The sequence below is a fragment of the Malus domestica genome, chromosome 02 (assembly GCF_042453785.1).
Source record: "Malus domestica chromosome 02, GDT2T_hap1".
Lineage (NCBI taxonomy): Eukaryota > Viridiplantae > Streptophyta > Magnoliopsida > Rosales > Rosaceae > Malus > Malus domestica.
In genome coordinates, this window is record NC_091662.1 from 10,335,223 (window position 1) to 10,355,517 (window position 20,295).

At 34.7% G+C, this 20,295-nt stretch overlaps 2 protein-coding genes across 2 annotated transcripts; one reads left to right on the forward strand and one right to left on the reverse strand.

Moving 5' to 3' along the window:
• The first annotated feature begins 3,527 nt into the window (after window positions 1-3,527).
• LOC103400068 (protein ANTHESIS POMOTING FACTOR 1) lies at window positions 3,528-6,304 on the forward strand. Its single transcript, XM_008338762.4, has 10 exons — window positions 3,528-3,730; window positions 3,832-3,920; window positions 4,124-4,325; window positions 4,446-4,512; window positions 4,614-4,713; window positions 4,787-4,900; window positions 5,004-5,141; window positions 5,265-5,349; window positions 5,644-5,693; window positions 5,804-6,304. The coding sequence occupies exons 1-10, from the start codon at window positions 3,724-3,726 to the stop codon at window positions 5,945-5,947; spliced, it is 996 nt and encodes a 331-aa protein (XP_008336984.1). The 5' UTR covers window positions 3,528-3,723; the 3' UTR covers window positions 5,948-6,304.
• Window positions 6,305-11,526: 5,222 nt separating this feature from the next.
• On the reverse strand, window positions 11,527-13,633 carry LOC103400089 (protein WUSCHEL-like). Its single transcript, XM_008338779.4, has 3 exons — window positions 12,833-13,633; window positions 12,634-12,737; window positions 11,527-12,148 (listed from the first exon to the last, which is right to left on the reverse strand). Exons 1-3 carry the CDS (start codon window positions 13,299-13,301, stop codon window positions 11,735-11,737), a joined length of 987 nt encoding a protein of 328 aa, XP_008337001.2. The 5' UTR covers window positions 13,302-13,633; the 3' UTR covers window positions 11,527-11,734.
• Between the last annotated feature and the right edge of the window lie 6,662 nt (window positions 13,634-20,295).

Here is a 20,295-nt window from a genome sequence, read left to right on the forward strand (position 1 = left end):
TTAGATTCAAATGTTTAAAATATTCGACAACTTGATAAAGCAAAATCAACTTAAAATCCATAAACCATTTAGAAAATTCATTTTCTTGTTTTGCTTCATTAAGTTGTCAAATATTTTAAGCCTTTAGATATAAATTAATATAATCTTGTGGTTAATATGCATTTGATTTTCATACGTCTTCAAAATGAAAACCTTAGAAGAGTGTGACTCTTGATGAGTTTGATTAATTTATTTACCATAAAAATTTCGAAACTAAACTAATATAATGATAATCAATATAGGGTGATCAGCACCGCACCACTTTAGAACAATGAGCTAAAATGCACGCAGAAATTTGTGGAAGCTACAAACGCAGTAACTTGGGGTTGTGGTGGTAGTTCACAGAATTAAACAAAAATGATTGTCCTTTAATTTTTCCTGGCCGGTAAGTCGGCGGAATCGAACAGAAACCATGCAGTTGTTATATAGATTTGATTAAATTATGTGCCTTGCACATGAGTCCATGTGAAGGTCATCAGTGATGAAGACAACTTTTATTCAAGTAACATGCATGCATGGTTATAGTACTCTGCTTCGTCCCAACTGCCCCATACAAACCAATATATATTAAATGTTATTATTTTTTCGGATAGATGCATATGCTGAATCTAAATAATCGATTATGTCATTGTTTAATATCACGGTCTAATGTTGTTATTTTTTATTTATAAGTGTGAAATCTTAAATTTGATTTTAGCCAAATATGTATAAGGTCGAACCAATTTATTATTGTTAATCCATTGTGAAGAGAGCACACTTCCCACCATTACGTAGATAATATCTAATATATTAAAAATATATCGGTTATGTTGATTATTACTTGAATGTGTCTTCTAACAATTTATGCTCATAAACACTTTTATTGACAACGTTTTTGTTAGAAACACCACCAAATTTGATATTGATTCTCTTTAATTAAGTCAAGTATTTTTATTATTTGCTTTTCCAAAAAAAAACACAAAAAAATACTCAACGATCCATGAAGCACTAGATTTTCTGTCTAAAGTTATCATAAGCGTTTTTTGTTATTTGAAACTCACGGTGTAATGTGAAGAAGTTTGATTTCCATCATAAAACCAATTGACAATGTAGGAGGTAGCTTAATTACTTATAAGCACATATAATGTCCCTTCTCTCTCTGATGTGGAATTAATACTCTCAGCACACCCTGTATGGCGAATTTTCAAACCTAACACGTGGATAACACAAATTGAATGACGTGGAGTATAGAATATAGATGGTTGTTGAGCATCGCATGCACATAAAACAATTTGCTCTGATACAATGAAAAAAAAGTTGAAGTTCCGGTGGAACTCCAACTTTTTCAAAATGAAACCAAGTTTTGCAAAGAAAACATTACCAAACAAACCAAGTCAAACACATTGTACATAAAAACAAACATAACATACACACACACACAAATCCTGAGTTGTCGTCCCATGCAAACAGATTCTCTTATAAATATAGTAGCTAGTACTCTCTCATGCTTCAACGACCACAACTGAATTAAGAATTTCAGACACAGAGAAACCAAGAGAAGGAAGCCATAGAGCAAACTAGCAAGTTCCAAGAAAACTATGAAAACCCATCTATGCATTCCAAGGATGAGAAGCAACAACCCCTCATGCACAAACAAGATCAGCAAACGTCTGTCTCCCATGACTCTCCTCGACCGGTTTCGCGAGGCTGTTTTTCGCTTGATCATGTTGTCGGCAGTCTCTTCCAACAAGACGGCGAGCCACGGTGGCCGATCTAGTGCAGATGTGCAGCGGTATTACCGTCCAAACGACTCTCACCGCACCGAGGCCGTCGCGGATTGCATTGAGTTTATCAAGAAGAAGGCTTCGCCGGAGGACCAAGACAGCCGCGGCTCTTCTGCTAGTGCTAGTAGTTCCGTTGATGGCGCAGCGGATTGAGACATGGTCATACCTGTGCTAGTTATGTGAGATTTTAGTTATTTAGTGTTTGATTTATCTTGAATTTGTGAGATGTGAGAGTAGATATTGTTCATGTACCAATTTATTTCTACAGAAAGTGTTGGTTGAAAATGTTAGAGTGAAGTGAATTGTAAATTATTGATATGCATATTTACAGGGAATTGATTCTATATTCATAATTCGTTAAATTTGTTATTTATTATAAAAACCAGCTGAATAATAGTAAACTCTCATAATTTTGGAAGAGAGAATAAATATGCACCAAATACTCAAACGAGTTAAGCAGATGACGTGTTATCGTAATGGCGAAAAACAATTATGTATATGCATCATAGTGCGGGTTCGATCCCCCACCAATTCTTCTTCCCATAACAATTAACTATTTAACCTATTAACGCTATTGTTTGTTACAAAAAAAAAGGAGTCAAGCCAAATATCCATCGTTCCCATACCATTGTTTAAAAGGAAAACTAATGAAAAGAAGCTTGAAAACTTTGAATTTTAACAATAAGGACAAAATAAATGGTAAAGTGAAAAGTACCATAATTACTTTTTAATGTAAAAATGTGATTTTTTTATTAAAGTAAATAGTACCGAAAGTTTTTTGTTAAAGTTCCTCCATTTAAAATGTTGAAAATTAAAACGTATTTATTGTTTAAGTATCATATACTGACCACACTTCACTTTTTGGAAGCATAACGGTGATATTGCTATGCTAAACCCATTTCCCTAAACAAATACAAAGGTTCCTCAAAAAAAAAAAAAAAAAAAAAAAAAAAAAAAACAAATACAAAGGATGCTTATTAACTAAAAGAGAAGCTTTGTTCTCATGCACTCAAAACTTTCTTCGTCGGAGTTTATATGTTTAAGTGTTTTTTAAAAGGGAGTTTTAACGAAAAGTCCACGGAACTGTTCACTTTAACGAAAAACCACATTTTTACACTAAAAAGTCAAACCTGGTACTATTCACTTTACCCTTTATTTTGTCTTTATCATTAAAACTCAAAGTTTTCAAGTCTTTTTCATTAGTTTTTTTTTTTTAAATAGTGTTAGAGCCAATGTGCGAGTTTAGAAGATGCGTATCAAACTTACTGTCAAGATATATCCTTTTGGAATTTATGCGAGTTTATATTGCCCATGCACTGGCTCAATTGAGAATCAAACTTACTATCAAGATGTATCTTTATGAAATTTATGCGAGTTTAACCTAAATACATTCCCTAACTTAGTGAAAACACTCACTTCTAGTAGACCTAAAACTAATTTTATCCGTATATATGCTAAAGTCTTGTTGAATAAATAAGGTAAAAGACAAGTTGGACACATTGCTACTAGACCTGAATGTGTTTTTAAATTTTGAGATTCGTGTTTATCAACTATTTAGATTTTAATATTTATACTCATCCAACAGTGTTAAATACGGTATAATGTTAAAAAGACCTTGACCAAAAGCAAAAGCTTTGCCAACATGACCAAGAAAAGATCTTTAAACGACATGACGTAAGTTTAAGCTGAATTGGGCTCTTTGGGCCGGGCTTCAGCTCACCCAATAGCCAATTGCAAAGTCCCGGTTTTCTAATTTTGGCAGGAATAATGTTGGAACTGGGCAGGTTTTAGAAAGAAGGAGAAAGGGGCGGAGGACTTCGCACTGCGGAGGTTGAAGACGCAGGCAGGCGGCGGAGGGCGTCACTGGAATTTTATAATTTCGCCAAATGAGATAAACCCAGCACAATATCAACAATCCCAGATGGCTGGTAACGAAAAATTTCATATTTTTCACTTTGATTTGTTGCGAATTGTTGTAGAATTACTGATGTAATTTAATTTAATTTGGTATAATTTTTGCTGCGAAAAGGGGGATCCGAAAGAGAAGATAAGGTCTCTCTGGAGCTGACGGAGGAAATTATTCAGAGCATGGAAGTTGGGTTAGCTTTCAGAGACTATGTAATTCCTTTTACCGTTCTGTTTCTGATTGTTTTATTTAATTTTATCCGTTGTTATTTGAATCTGAGTATTTGTTTGCATATGTGGGTTATATGCACCCGAGTTCAAATCCGCTTCTCCTCGTATATTAGAATAGTTTAGGATACCCGTCGTGCGTTAAAAAGAAATAAATTTTATGTCATTGTATGAATTTTTATGCGCAGAGTGGTAGAATTAGTTCATTGGACTTTCACAAGGCGTATAGTTATGTAGTGACTGCTAGTGATGACGAGTCGATTCGCCTGTATGATGTCTCCACTGCAACATGCTTGAAGACCATCAATAGCAAAAAGTATGGAGTTGATTTGGTTTGCTTTACTTCTCATCCGACAACCGTTATATACTCTTCCAAAAATGGCTGGGATGGTATGCTTTGCAATTTTTCGCTTGTATCTCAACTTTCGCATTTGATATATATGCTTGTTATCTATGTGTTTACTTAGAATCGGTTAGTTCCTAATGTGATATTATGATTTATTCATTCAGAATCCTTGAGGCTTCTCTCGTTGAATGACAATAAGTACTTGCGCTACTTCAAAGGCCACCATGACAGGTTTGGTTTCAGGATTGATCACCATTTGATTTCTCCTAAGTGGGTGCTTTTACGAGCTTATATGTGTAATTGGAAAATTGGGTTTTATATGTTTTTTGTAGGGTAGTCTCGCTTAGCTTGTGTTCTCGTAAAGACTGCTTCATCTCGGGCTCTCTTGATAGAACTGTTCTGCTTTGGGATCAACGTGCCGAGAAATGCCAGGTAGTTATTGGGTGCAGTTTCTTACATTTCATTTATTTCTTCAAATGTTTTATAGTATGTACCTGTATTTTAGGGTCTATTACGCGTTCAAGGAAGGCCTGCCACAGCTTATGATGATCAAGGACTAGTTTTTGCAATTGCCTTTGGTGGATACATAAGAATGTTTGATGCCAGAATGTACGAAAAGGTTAGTTGCTTTGTATTTGAGTACATTTGAAAATTGGGAAGCTTGCAGTTATGTAGAGTTAAGCATGGCTGATTTGATTGCCTAAACTGTTTTATCTTGTTAGGGTCCTTTTGAAATCTTTTCTGTTGGGGGAGATATGTCAGATGCAAATGTTATCAAGTTCAGTAACGATGGGAGACTTATGCTGTTAACAACCACAGGTGGACATATTCATGTTCTTGATTCATTCCGTGGAACACTTGTAAGTTCTCCACAACAACTCGTTATTAAAGTAAATTACATTGAATTAACTAGATTATCTTAAATCAATAGACTCTGTACGATTTATTCTTTCTAATATGGCTTCTCCATCATTGTTGTTTAGTTATCCACATACAATGTAAAGCCAGTCTCCAGCAATTCAACGTTAGAGGCTTCTTTTAGCCCCGAGGGGATGTTTGTCATATCAGGTATGCACTTCTCCTTAATGCCATGTGAATAAGCTCTGGGATATCATCTTGTTGGTTGCGTAGCGTTAATGACATTCATCTTATCTTGCATAGTTTCTTGAAGGCTGCCGTCTCATTTTCACACATTTCTTGAAGGCTGTCGTTTCATTTTCATGCATATATTTTATTAATTAGACTTCCCAGAAAATACTTGCTTTCCCTAACATTGCCCATAAACCTATCCATGACAAAAATAACCTGTACGATCACCGGATTGACATACAAGTGATCTATTGGTTTCTAAATTTTTGGCAGGTTCAGGTGATGGTAGTGTCTATGCTTGGAGTGTTCGGAGCGGGAAAGAAGTAAGATATAATATTCTTCTTTCATTTGTAATGATTTGTTCCCACTTTAGTACAATGTGTGCGCACCTTATGGTTCTAATTACTGCAATTTATGTTTGTAACCTATCCAGGTCACAAGCTGGAAGAGCACCGAAAATGAACCTCCAGTTATCAAATGGGCTCCTGGAAACCTAATGTTTGCAACTGGATCGTCCGAACTATCATTTTGGATTCCAGATTTGTCTAAATTGGGATCTTACGTTGGAAGAAAGTAGAAATCTCCGGTCATCTCCCGGCAAATTTCTAGCCCAAATCAGCTCGAAGAGACCATTTAACCGTCGACTTGTTACTGAAACTTGAGGTTACCGCCAGAGTCCCATCAAAACTGTTGTCGTGTTTCGTCCTTGCTTTCGGGACCCCAGTAACAGAAAAAAAACAATTGTACTACATATTATGAGTCATGCTTTTTAACTCCTACAAAGTAGATTCTGAAAGTGTTTGCAGATGCTCTGCGGGTAATGTCCTGGTAGTATTACCTTGCCTTTGTAAAGTCAGTGTCAGGGACCTGAATGTAAATTTTGCAGAATTATCACTTCCAAATTTGTAATAGTATTACTATGCTTCTTTCTTTCTTCCCTGACTGTAATTTATTTTATGGAGATGAAGTGTCAGATCAGAGGTGGAGGCCACACTCACACACATGACAAAATGGGTGTTTCCTTCTGTTGAATTACTAGATGAAACCATGCCCACCAAAAGTCCAGGACAATTGTCGACGGCGTCGGTCATCCCATGCGTGAGTAATTGGAAGTTGTTGATTAGAGAAAACTCACATGCACGACAATGTTATTGCATTATTTTGCGGTTTAACAATGTGTGTAACTGAGTTAGATGTATTGTCACAATGGCATTTCGGTGGTGGTATCACAAACCAATTGAATTGTTATTGTGTTTTAACTTCTTCACAAAATTCTTCGTTATATGGAAGTTCTTTGCTTTGGTGCGGTATAAGAGTTACACAATGCTGATGTTAGAATTTTGTATACCCAATAAATTAATAATTTTGGTTAAATAAGATTTTTAGAACTTGAAGATTATGTGATTATTAATTTGCTAAATGTATAAAATAATGCATTATAAAAAATTCATATAGGTCTCATGTAATATATAAATTAATAATGGTTAAAGAAATCCACTATTGTAATTGTATTTTAGTGCTACCTGGATTATCTATGTTGTACTCGCACAATGCTATGCATTTCATCTGTCATTATTGATTTATTTACATCTTTGAGATGAGAAGCCATTGTTCAATTGTTGTATGTATGATTTGTTGTGTTACCATGACTTTTGTTTATTTAAATAGAGTTTTTGCGTGGTTAAATGTTCATAAAATAGAATAATGTAGTACATTGAACAATGTACAATCTATTTTTGAGAAAAATAAGTAGATTCATGAATTTTACTTGGTTACATAAAATTGTTAGTTCGTAAAACGAAAACTAAATAGAGTATACAATCTTTAAGAAAACAATGAATATCTTGGTAAATTAATAAGTTAAAAATTAATTTTAATAAATCATAAATAATTCATATTAGTAATTTATTCATTATAGATTATTAATAATTGCTAAATTAATATATTCTTCTTTGTCTCAAGAATACTAATTTATAAAGGAGGGTAAAATTAGGTAGACTAAATTTTAAAATTAAATTTGCAAAATAAATTATGGGTCACCAATAGGAAATAAGCACGTTAATCAATACTTAAGTAGTAATTCAATCATCAACAACCGCATCATTTAATTTACAAAATTTAGTTTAAAAATTTAATCTACCTAGCAACTAGCATGACCCATCAATAAAAATTAAGAGGAATTACAACTTACGAAGGCTTCTACCGTACAAAATGGACGAAAAAGTCCTCAATTTGATAGAACAATTGACATATCTAAACAACGAGTGAGACATTAACACGAGCTGAAAGTTTAGGGGGTTCATAACCAAATTGAATTAGAGAATAAAGTGAAACAAGGTCTATAATTTATAGGAGAGATTACAAAAATTTTCCCTGAATTCAAACTAAGAGACTAATTAAGGAAGTTCTCCATTCAAAGAGAAGAAGAGGAAGATAGAACAAACATAATGTGGGGAGGCATATGTGAGGATCAATTAATAGGTGAAAATCTTGAGCCACAACAATACTGATACAAATGGAAACCAAACCAACTTGGAAAATACGGATTTGAAACACTTTACATGAAACTGGCCGAAAAGCATGATGTATGGCATCCCTCATTTTGCTGGTAAGGGACATTACGTACTTGAAGTCACAGAAAGCTTTAAAGATTTTATTCGATCAACAACTAAATCTTCTCTCCATAATAACTAAATCTTCTCTCCATAATATATATATATATATATATATATATATGCAGCAAGGAAGAACAAGAAGCATTGTTACCCCATTGAGGCCATACCCTAGTCGTATTATCCTATTCTTAAAAGCTTGCATGCCCTCAACGACATTAGGGTTTCTCCTAAGCTATAAAGTTTGAACCTTGGTCAAACCAGAAAAAGGAATGCCATCCCACCCAAAATCTTGGTGATGGGGACCTCTTAAGATTATGGAGGTGTCTACAAGCTGCTCTACCAGACCCAAGAAAACTGAACCCCAAAATTATGAATAATGTAGAGTGAATATGTTTTGGGTGAATGTCTTTGTGAATGTGTGTCATCATGTGGCTCATTTCGTATCATGTTTATTTGCACCCACATTTTATCTATGTGCCTTGTTCAACTCATTTCATACCCATTTGGTGGTATTGTTTTGGCTTCTCTGAAATTGTTAACTTGCTATATAAAAGTGAGAGAGCGAGAGAGGAAATGAATGAAGTTGTATGTAGTCTAAGTGGTCAAAATATTTATCCTTACATTTGATGTAGTGTGTATATTAGCAAAGTATTCCTCTATACGCTAGCCATGTATATGGATATATACAAAGGGTATAGAATCAAATAATTTTCAAGTTTAGAAGACACTGCATTAGCTCCTCACACATAATTAAGAAGACATTCCTTCTTGCATAAAAAAATCATTGTCTAACATGTACGCAGAAGTAGCTTATTAAATATTAAAAATAAAATTTATGATGCATGATAAATTTTAATTTTTACACAAATATAAAAAGAAATGACTTCTTACATCTAATAAGAAACCAAGTATTTTCGAATTCTAGATGACCCTTTCCTTTTGCCTTCTTTTTTGCTTTAAATATTTTGGTATTAGTCACTATTTGGACATGCATGTTACTCAGCCAAATGGGGGTGTTGAGACACATTTTTCTAAGTTTTCGCATAAACTCAACGGTATTAGAACATATGATAATTTTACTTACATAGTTGTGTCCTAATTTGACCTATATGTAATTGACCTTTTAGGATGAAAGTGTCTTATATCAAAACTCTAAATGCTAAGCTTTTGGAGTTAGTTTCAGCTTTCAATGGCGATGGTTGTACTGATACTGGGTTACAATTAGAATTAAATTCAAGATTCGATTCTTTTCAATATAGCCTCAAACGCACTAACTGATAGATCCATATATATGAAGAGGCATACTGTAGGCTTTGTGAACTCACCTTTTTGAATAAGCGAAGGGGAATCGATGTTGGTCCAAACAACAAGAACGGTGACTTACTATATCAAAAGTTTACTTAAGTTGTAGCAACTAGGTGAAGTGAATAGTATCAAGTTTAACTTTTAGTGTAAAAATGTGGTTTTTCGTTAAAGTGAACAGTACCGTGGACTTTTCGTTAAAACTCCCTAGACAAAAGGAAAACTAATGAAAAGAGTTTGAAAACTTTAAGTTTTAATGATAAGGACAAAATAAAGGGTAAAGTGAATAGTATCAAGTTTGACTTTTTAGTGTAAAAATATGGTTTTTCGTTAAAATGAACAGTACCGTGGGTTTTTCGTTAAAACTCTCTTAGACAAAATATGAACAATGTAAAGCAATTGGATCCAACGCTTAAATATTGTTGCAAGTAATTGGATCCAGCGCTTAAACTTCATCGTGATTGGATATATTTTGAGGCCAAATCCAAATATAAACACATAATTTGCAACTTAGAGCATCTCCAGTAATCACCCAATTGCAAAAGCAATTGGATTGAACTGCCCTTGGCCCAATAATGTGAAAAAATTGGAGGCGACTGGGTGGGATGCAAGAGCCCTTGCGGTTGCCCTGCCAACTCTTGACGGGACTTGCGCCCGCATGAAGGCCAGCAGAGCAAACAGAACCCCTTCCCCCCTCCCTCCCCCACCCCCCAAAAAAAAAACACAAAAAAACAAAATAAAAATTTTGATTATGTGCCACATGGCGCTTTGAGGAGTTTCTGATTTCAAAAAATTGAAAAATTCAACGGCCATGATTAATCAACTCTAAAAAATAAAATAAAAATAACCAAAAAAAAGAACTTACAAAGTCCACACGTAAAAATCTTACATAATTTAACGTACTTACAAATTAAACATTTAAAAATAAACAAAAATCTATGACGATATGACATGTGGAGGATAACATGAAGAAAATATTAAACAAATAAAAATATATTAATAAATAGTAATCACCTTTGCTTTTTCTTCTTCTAAATATGTGAACTTGCACAAAAATAATTACCGTTTAAAATGAATAGTTAGAGCAATTTCATTGCGCTTGTCTTCTAATTACCCTGACCTTCCACTAACGGGGTGGAGATACGTATGCCAAAAACAAGAGAGAAGAATATTTTGGAATTTCCCAAGACCAAGATGGTTCAAACTTCAAAATTTATACTCCCCCCACTACCACTAGCTCCCACCTCTACTTTATAAAAACGGCTGCATATACAAACACATTCACACACACTTGCGAGAGATTTTTCAATGTGATCGTCACACAAGATGGTACATCACGTGTACTTATATAAAAGATAGGTTATGTGTGTTAAAAGGTTAATAACTTAAAAATTAAATTTTTTCACCATTTACATAAAAACATATGGTGTATCATTCGTATTCCCGTCACAACTAAAAATTTCTTCATCTTTTTTACCCTAACAGCGTGTCTTTCTATCTTAAATTTTTCTTTCATATCATTGGCAAATCTTTTCGACAAAACACACACATGTATACACAACAAATCCTTAACGTAAAGCACCGTAGTTTAGCCTCAAGTTCAGGGGGCCCACCTAAAATCTCTGTCGAGAAATTACGTCACACTTAGCAGGGAAGGCCATCAGATTGAAATCTCCATATCCACCATCATCTTCTTCGTGATCTTGTACCGATGAAGTTTTAATTAACTGGTAAGTGCATGAAAATGACTACATCATTAATACATTATTTAATTCAGTGAATGTGACGACAAACCATCTCAGTAAAGTCTGGACCGTCGGATCATGTTCTTGGTGACGATGAAAATTGAACAATATGAAGGCTGACAACTTACCTAATTGATAAGAACTTAAACAGAACCTATTCACTACCACCGATACAGTCCGGATCATTAATACAAGATTATGTATAAAAATTTCTTCACACGACTTGTGTATTAGTAGCTTAAGAGGCTGACAGTAAATTGGTTATTGAAAGTCTCTGTCCTAATAAACAGCTCTCTATATTTATGAATGAACCATGGGATTATTATTATACTTTACTGAATCCATGCATCTTGATTAGCAAATAATTATCATGGAATATTCTCGGGAAAGGGACAACTAAAAGTTAAACGTGAGCTAATAAATCAGTCGATTAAGTGCTTTGCATGACACGTACATAAAACCCAATAACTTTTAACCTAATTAAATAGTTGAAGCCAACAAAGCCTTAAAATAGGAGGAGTTAATCATATATATAAGGTAGCAGGCTAGTAGCCATACTGATTATAATTACAAGCTGATAATAGATTTAACCTATAAGATCAGAGCATAAACATGGGGATCTTAAATAGTCTCATTCTGATATTATAGCAGCTAGCTTGCTAGAACTCAGAATTAGAGACATGAGGAATATTATTACATTAATCAATATGATCTGAAGTAATCATGGGTCATGTGACCGTAGGAATTGAGGCTAAGCTCAAGGGAAGTGCGAGAGCCACCATCGTTGCCGCCATCGGAGCGGTACCAGCCGGAGTAGTAGCCATCCATGGAGGATGACTTGATGTTGCCAAAGCCATGGATGTCTTCACCGTGCATGGGGAAGAGTGGGAGAGTCTCAATCTCTTGGGAAGCTTGCAGATTGTAGTATTCTTCTTCCGTCATATTTTCCTGGTCACCAAACACTGGTTTTGATGAGGATTTCTTGTCAAAGATAGTGTAGGGCGAGGAATATGGATCAACACCAACCCATGATCCATAGTTGTGATTAAAAGTATTATAATTAGATCCACCCACATGACCAGTGCTAGTACTTCCTCCAGATGATATTGAGCACTCCTGCAGTTAACCGAATTTTTTTTTTTTTAAATGTACATTTTTCTTACTTGCAAACGATATAATCATCTAAACCATGGGAGAGAGAATCGAACTTGAGTGGAGAGGGGGAGAGCCCACTGCTCTAGCCAAATTGGCAAAGTTAGGTTTGCAATTATACATTTTCAACTGTTGTTTTCATTTTAGTACCACTCCTAGAGAGGAAGATTATATGTACTGTTTAAATCTGGTCCAACTAGTTTGGCTTAATTTGAGAAAGGCGGAAAATTTTTTTCTAGTTCTTAAAGGAAACAAAGGGCCAAATAGTTTCTTCCTTAATATAGAAAATTTTAAATCACTCTATGTAGGGTGTTTTTTTGTTTGTAGATTAATTGATGATTAAACTTGCACTAGCGTGCTCACATGGGGTGCAAGTCTTTTCATCTTTCTTACATTAAATCATTATTGTGTATGAATATAAGTATGTACATTTACATATATGAACTTACCCTAAAGCTCTTCTCCATGGCAATGGATCCATACCCATAGTTTCCCATCTGTGCCCCAACAGAAACATTCACACCAACTGAAGAAGAAGATGCAGAAGAAAACCCTACATATAAAGAAATCCAAATAGTAAAAACTTAAAAAAAAAATGTAGGAAATTTTTTTAAAATTAAATAGTGAAAAGGGCTGGTATCTAATTACCGGCTGGTGGAGCAGAAATGTTGGAATACTTGCCGTGGTGATTAATGGGTGCTTGTTCATAAGCAGCAGCAGCAGTTGCATTAATATCAATCCCAACCCCTGATGATCTTTGCCTGATATTATTGGATTCTGGTGGTACAGCTGGCACTGGTGGTGCTGCATGATGATGGTGATCAGGAGCAGAAGAAGAAGTGAATCTTTTCTTCTGCCTCTCACGAGCTTTGTGGTTCTGAAACCAATAGAAAACGTTCTTGCCTTCGATCTTGCCGAACTGTCGCAGCTTAGCAGAGATCCTCTGAATCTGCTCAGCGCTGGGTGACCTAATGCCATTGTTGTAGTAAAGGTCCTTCAAGATTTTTATCTGATCAGTTGTGGGTGTCCACCGCGTACTGCTTTGCCTGCACATGATTCCACCCCCCTGCCTGTTGCCTCCATCTTGTACTTCATTTGGGATCTGTTGAGGGTCCATTGAGAGATTCTTTTGATTACGAGCAAAATTTCTACCCTAAATTACACTAAGGGATAAGAGGAGTGTTTGAACTTGAGGAAGAGAGAAAGGAAATTACAAAGGGAAGCAAACAAAATGATGAGGAAGAGAGAATGAGAGAAAAGGGTGGGTGAGAGAGAGAGAGAGAGAGAGAGGAAGTGCATGAAATTGAATTTAATTTTGGGATTGGGGATCAAAGGGTTATAATTAAGAGGGGGAAGGGGGAGGTGAGGAGAGGTACATGGAGAGACGAAGAGAGGAAATCAGAGAAATATCTGAGAGAGAAAGACTGAAGTTGACAGAGGGAGAGAGGAGAGAGGAGAGAGGGGTTCATAAAAAGGGAAGGGACAAAAGAGGGATTAGAAAGGGTAGGCGTCAGTGGCATAAGAATTACTTGGTTGAAAAGGCATGACCAAGAGGTATATATGAAAATTATTATTTTTGAGGCACTTTGAGAGAGAGAGAGACAGAATAATATAAAATGATATGATGAAGAAGTGATATAATGGATTAGAAAGAAAGAAAGAAGAGAGAGTTCTGAATGAATGAATGAATGGCCATAAAAATGGAATGGGGGATTTAGTGGTTTAAAAAAAAAAAAGGATTTCCTCCTAAACTTGAAAGGAGCTGCTAAATTCCATATTGAATTTTATAATTAATTAAATTTCTTCTGAACTTGAACTTTAGTTAGTTACAATCCTAAATTTTTATAATTGGTCAATTTTCTCCTTACTTCATATTTTGGAATTTTTCATCCATCTTGGTCAAGTGCATGACACCTTGCAATTGTTTGAGGACAAAAAAGTAATTTTATTTTTAATGCAGGCAACACATTTTTTCTTCTTCTCTTCCACTAGTTCACTCCGTACACTTTTTGTTTGAATTTATCGCCAATGTGGACAACTATGAATCTAATCCATGGTCTTGTTTTTCAGCAACATGTTAGGTTTGTGATACCATTTCATTAGCCTTCACCTTGAGACTTGATTCACATGACCTTCTCGGTTCACCTATTTCAATTCAAAATTAAGAGAAGAAAAGTAACTACTCATTTTAACAAATTTATTATTAGAAACTGGTCAATCATAAACGTCGGGGGAAGTAAATTGGCCAATTATAAAAATTTAGACGGTAAATTGGTCAATTATAAAAGATCAAGAGATAATCGATTAAAATTAAAATTTAAAAAAAATTGATCAATTATAAAAATTCAGAAAAGTAACTGAATAAAATTATAATTTAAAGAAAAGTTAACAACTTTTTGCAAGTTCGGTAGGAAATCTGCGAATACCTCTTCTTTTGGGACAAGGATTGTCTACCCTTCCTTTTTCCATGCCCTTCCATGCCCTCCTATTTGTGTGGTCACGGTTAAGTCACGTCAATATTTTATATTACTATTCATTTTTGTCTTATTATCTTTATAAAAAAATAATATAAAATGTTGACGTGGCTTAACCGTGATCACACAAACAGAAGGAAAAAAAGGGGAGATCAAAATGGTCCTTTATTTTATTTTATTTTATTATCATTAGGCCAAGAGAGCTAGATAGCCCCAGAACCACAAAGATACTCCTGTACTTAGCTAGGGTTGTCATGGGCAAAACTGTAAATTGAACTTGATGAAGTACTTCTCTCTGTGCCTTACTAGGTTCCAAACTGTACTTCGAGGCTTTTCGCCATTAGGGTTTCTATTTTTTGGTTCTTTTACCCCACTTTAAAGCTCTCATATCTTCTCTAGGAAATTCAACCTACAGTAATACAGTAGTTCCTAGAGAATAACTGGAGAAGTAGCAAGGCCATTACAACATGGTAATCAATGCAATTTACTCACAGCTCCTAGCCTCTTATTTTTCATCTTCATCTGTGCAATCTAATCTGATTCTTGACAGAAATATATATATATATGTAGAAAAAAATACGTTTTTGAAGTATATAGTTAGGGGTGTGATATCCACACACCCCTTTTTACTTCTCTCACACCTTTTTAGTTTTCGGTCATCGGATCGGATAAATTGAAGAAGATCAACGGACATAAATTAACAAGGAGTGTGTGAGAAGTAAAAAGGGGTGTGTGGATAGCACACCCCTATAGTTATCCCTGCCATTTAGTAATACGATCTAGTGGTATTCTTCTTCATTTGTAAGTGATAGGTCTTAGATTCGATTCTCGTCAAAGACGAATTCGAACTACATTATTACTAGCCCATTGTAAGACTAAGCTCACATGATTTCTTTTAGCGTAGATAATATCGTTTGTTCAAAAAAAAAAAAAACGTATATAGTTATCCCCAATTGGTTTACCCTAATTTCATATTGTTCATTATTGTTAAGGTAACATGCATGTACTGTAAGTTATAAACTAATGTTGTTTCCCATTATGAAAGATAAAGATCAAATACATGATCACTATGCTATTGGTGAAAGAGTTGCTACGGGTCATTTGTTAACAAACCGTTGAGCAACAGGTTTTTTGACAAGCAAGGGTAGAGTGATTTTATTGACAAAAAACAATATATACAAGAGGGTACATATTCTTCACTGACCAATTTCTTTGATCTTAAGAGAAAATTGTACTAAGACATCAGATAAACTACTACAAGGCTACTATAAACACAAAAAGCAAATAGTATAAATCTACTACAAAGACGGTAGAATGCTCAACTGAAACCTGAGCTCGTAAACGTTAACGGGTGAACCATTGACGGTCTTGATTTAAAAACCCTTTTTAATCTATGTTTTTGACTTATACTCTTAAGAACAAAACAAACTAATCACCTTTCAACCACCAAAGCATTCTTTGATTCTCTCTTCAATTTATCTTAATTAGTTGCGTGGAGCGTGAAAAAGGAAGAGGGAGCCTGAATCATCACCTAGATTTAAAATTAGCTGCCTATGAAATTACTTTTGGAAATTTTCACAACAACCAGATGTATTATAATGCGTGTATGAAAATATATACCATCCAAACTAAAAATTTTGTAAATTTACCACATACTATATTTAGTGTGGATGTACCACCTAAATCAATCTTTGCTAGAAATTTGATCAAAATTTATTTTGTTTCGGTATATGAGCACTTTTTCATGAGACATTATTTCTTCGCTTATACTTTCGGTGACGAAACAAGGTATAGGCGCCAGCATAATCAGGTTTCTTGTAGTGCATGTTAGTGGAAAATTGCGTGTGTGACTAAGTTCAAATCTCATGAATCACAATGAAATATAACAAACTTAGTAATGCTTTAGAGAACACAAGTCAAAAATTAAAAAACTTCATAGTTCTAACAGATTCATTTGTTGAACAAAACTAACCAACTAGAATTTAATCATCACTTGCAAAAAAACGTTACTGTTAGCTGGAGATGTTTTTGGACACTGCCATTCGTAAACATACCTTAAACATGAAAGAAATCTTATTAATTAAAAGAGTGTTGCACAAGCACAAGTGCAGGTAGCGATGATCCTATTTCTGTACAGAGAGAGAAAGGGAGGGAGAGATGGGAGAGATGGGAGAGATGAGGGAGGATAGAGCAAATATCAAGGAGTAAAGTGCAAAGAAAGAATCCATGGTGTCATCCTATGTCTGTAGCAGTCCTTTATGCGACGGAGCACGCGCTTCAAAATAAATGCCAAAGCATTAAATATGGTGTGTGTCATGGTTTCTGGAGTTCTCATGCATGCATGTCTCTAGGTTCATCATCAAATCATTCTTTGCCACTGCCACTTTGTTTGTACCATCATCTCTATATAATTCTCACACACGCAATCTACTGCACTATACAGATGAACCCTAAACTCCAACTGGGGTTTATATCCTTTTCCTAATATATAATTCATCAATATTCCTCTTTAAGTACATGCGTCTGTGCTTTGAAGACAAGAGACTAACCCTAATGCCCTCAACCTCAATTGGGTTTTATGTGAATTACTTTCTTAATTCATTAATATTACTCTTTTTTTTTTCCGGTTACAAAGAGTTTCAAATCTTGAATCTTTAACCTACTTCTAGTTATTGTACCCTATCCATTCTCACCATTGCACTAACCCAATGACTTTCATTCACGATATTCCTCTTTAATCATACATATTTTTTCAAATAAGAGACTAAATCACGTATGTCTAAGCAAGCAAGAACTTGTACATGTTTATATAGTTACCAGAGATTATTGAACCCCAAATCTATATATTGCTATATGTGGAACTTGTATTGATATTAGTATGACTATGAGAGAGCCTTCAAAACCAATACATTAGGAGGCAGTTGCATCTCTTTTTTTTTTTTTGGTCATTGGAGACCTACTTTAAATTGAGAGTTAACGGAAGACTTGGTACAAAATCGAACGCAGTGACGTTCTAGAATTCAACCAATCCCACTTAGTGAGATAAGACTTAGTTGTTGTTATTGTATACTAAATGTTAAAAGAAAGTTTCAGTACGTTACAAACCAACAAGAAGAAATTTACATCTTTCCTTTTCTCACTAAACTTTTGGTCAAATGGACAAATAGAAGCATTGTTTAAACACTAAACTTGTACGTGTTATATAGTTACGTTGACAAAGATCGAACCCTTACTCTATCACATTGCTAGAACTTGCATTGAAGTTAGTATTGCACCTTCATTGTTTTCCTTGGCGAACTAGTTTAAACTTGTTATTGTTCTATACTCATGTTATTAAAAAAAGTTCAATACTTTACAATATTACAAACCAACAAGAATCAATTTTACATCTTTTACTCATGTTATTAAAAAAATTCAACATACAAAATTACAAACCAACAAGAATCAATTTTACATCTTTTACTCATTTTATTAAAAAAGTTCAATATACAAAATTACAAACCAACAAGAATCAATTTTACATCTTTTATTTTTTTACACACAACTTTTGGACAAAAGGAAGCATTCTTTCGTGAATTCAACCAGTCTCATTCCCTTTCTCAATAATCCTGACTACTGTTGTACATGCCCATCTCTCTTTCTCCTCTGTCTCTCTCTCATTTCAACTTTTACAGATTGCATAATATGTTTGATATTGACAGTGCTATCATCATGAGATTTCCTTTCCCTTTCATGCATTTACATGGAGGGTTTGGGACTCTGAGCCTCTTTCTCTCTCTCTCTCTAGCCAATTAGCCAAAGCCAATAGGAGGAGGAGTGTTGAGAGATGTGGGTTTTTGTTCCTTTGTCTAAATGGATAATGTAAGTGAGATTAAATTTGTTGACTAAATTTTATAAACTAAATGACATGGTAGTTTATGATTAAATTATTACTTAAGTATTGATTAACGTACTTATTTCATATTAATGACACATCATTTAGTTTACAAATTTAGTCTACAATTTAAATTTCCCTAGCATTACCCTTATTCAAATAGTCAGTCTTGTAATTCTTTGATGATCAACTTTTAGACTTGATTTGCCAGTGAAATTGTATATCTGTCCCCTTCTTATCCAAATTCTGAGCTGCTTACCTCATAATTGAGTGGCTTTAGTGTGCATAGCCGCTGTGAGTACACTTCCTTTTCTTTCGTGTAATCATCTTTTGGATGTTATTTTCTTCCCATATCTCTCTCAAGATACATCTCAATAATATCACCCCAGATCTCCCTCCCTCCTCTCTCTCTCTCTCTCTCTCTCTCTCTCTCTCTCTCTCTCTCTCTCTCTCTCTCTCTCTCTCTCTAGACTACTATGGTAAGTAGTCTCACTGTCTTTTGGCTCCTTTCTGTTAAGTCTAAGACAAAGACTTGCAACTACAATCTAGACTAAACCCTAGCCACAAGTTTCTCTCCTAATTCATTTTCTTGGCTTTGAAATATTAATTCAGAATAAATATTCATATACAGGACAGAACTAGAAGTTTCTTATAGTACGGACAATCCGAAAAATAATTAAGAAAACCTTATTATAGTATGGCTTATACTCAGTATAATAATGTTACAAAAATTTCAGTGTAATAGTGAAAAGTGGCAAAGTGGAGCAAAATATTAATATATGAGAGGCGGGTGAGGGGTTTTTTGTTTGAATAACAAAACAAGAGCCTTTTGGTCATATAAATACCTGATATGGAGTCGAAGTATTATGAATGTACATTTGATGTTAGATACATATATTTTTTTCAAAAATAACTCTTGTATATATATAAATGCATATGCAGCTTAACAAACAAACTGCTTGAGGGCATCTGCCCTCAATAATGGACCTTCATTAGCTTCGTCCATGCTAATACCCAATATGATAATTAATGGGAATGATTTCAAATGATAATATATCACAATTTCAAAATTACAAATTTGTTAGGTTGTCTCTTGCCTGCCCATGGATTAAGCAGCAATTCGAAAGGTTAAGCTATTTGGGAATCTTTGGATCTACACTTATTTTCAACTTCCCAAATCATTTCGTCGCTTACTACGTCATTCCTCGTTTAAACCTCGCCCTTAACTTTATTTAAGGTTATGCCATCTCCTAAGGTGCTACTAAATGGAAGGATCTTATCAACATCCATGAATGATAAATCATAGCCGAGATCAAATTGCCGAATCGAAAAAATTGGGTGCTATCTTATAGCTTTGTATTAGCTAATTAAATTTGCGAGTTTGAGGTAAGCAGAGTCGAACTGCTGGCATCCGCAACCGAGTAAACCACCACCTCTCAAGCCCCCGACTAATTCTACCATAGAGGCCAATGATAGACAATAACCCTTTCCCCCCCCCCCCCCAAAAAAAAAACACAACTTACAACTTTCATTGTACTGTGCTCTCCAAAGAGTAACTCTTCTTAAAATCTCAAAAGGAAAGGGTGATGAATTGGAATCCCATTTCTTGTGGTTCCAGAGGATCTAGCTACAGGAGAACCAGGAACAGAGAGTTTTCCCCCATTTCAGTGTAGTAGTGGAAACTGGCAAAATGATGAAAAAAATATTAAACATGAGAGGCGGGAGAGGGGTTTTTCGGTTTGAATGATGGAACAAGAACACTT

Coding starts and splice junctions, on each gene's coding strand:
- LOC103400089 (XM_008338779.4), bottom strand. CDS start 13,301: ATGGACCCTCAACAGATCCCAAATGAAGTACAAGATGGAGGCAACAGG. Junction 12,738..12,832: donor CATTTCTGCTCCACCAGCCG/GTAATTAGATAC, acceptor CTTTATATGTAG/GGTTTTCTTCTGCATCTTCT. Junction 12,149..12,633: donor CCATGGAGAAGAGCTTTAGG/GTAAGTTCATAT, acceptor GGTTAACTGCAG/GAGTGCTCAATATCATCTGG.
- LOC103400068 (XM_008338762.4), top strand. Junction 4,714..4,786: donor AACGTGCCGAGAAATGCCAG/GTAGTTATTGGG, acceptor CCTGTATTTTAG/GGTCTATTACGCGTTCAAGG. Junction 4,901..5,003: donor ATGCCAGAATGTACGAAAAG/GTTAGTTGCTTT, acceptor TTATCTTGTTAG/GGTCCTTTTGAAATCTTTTC.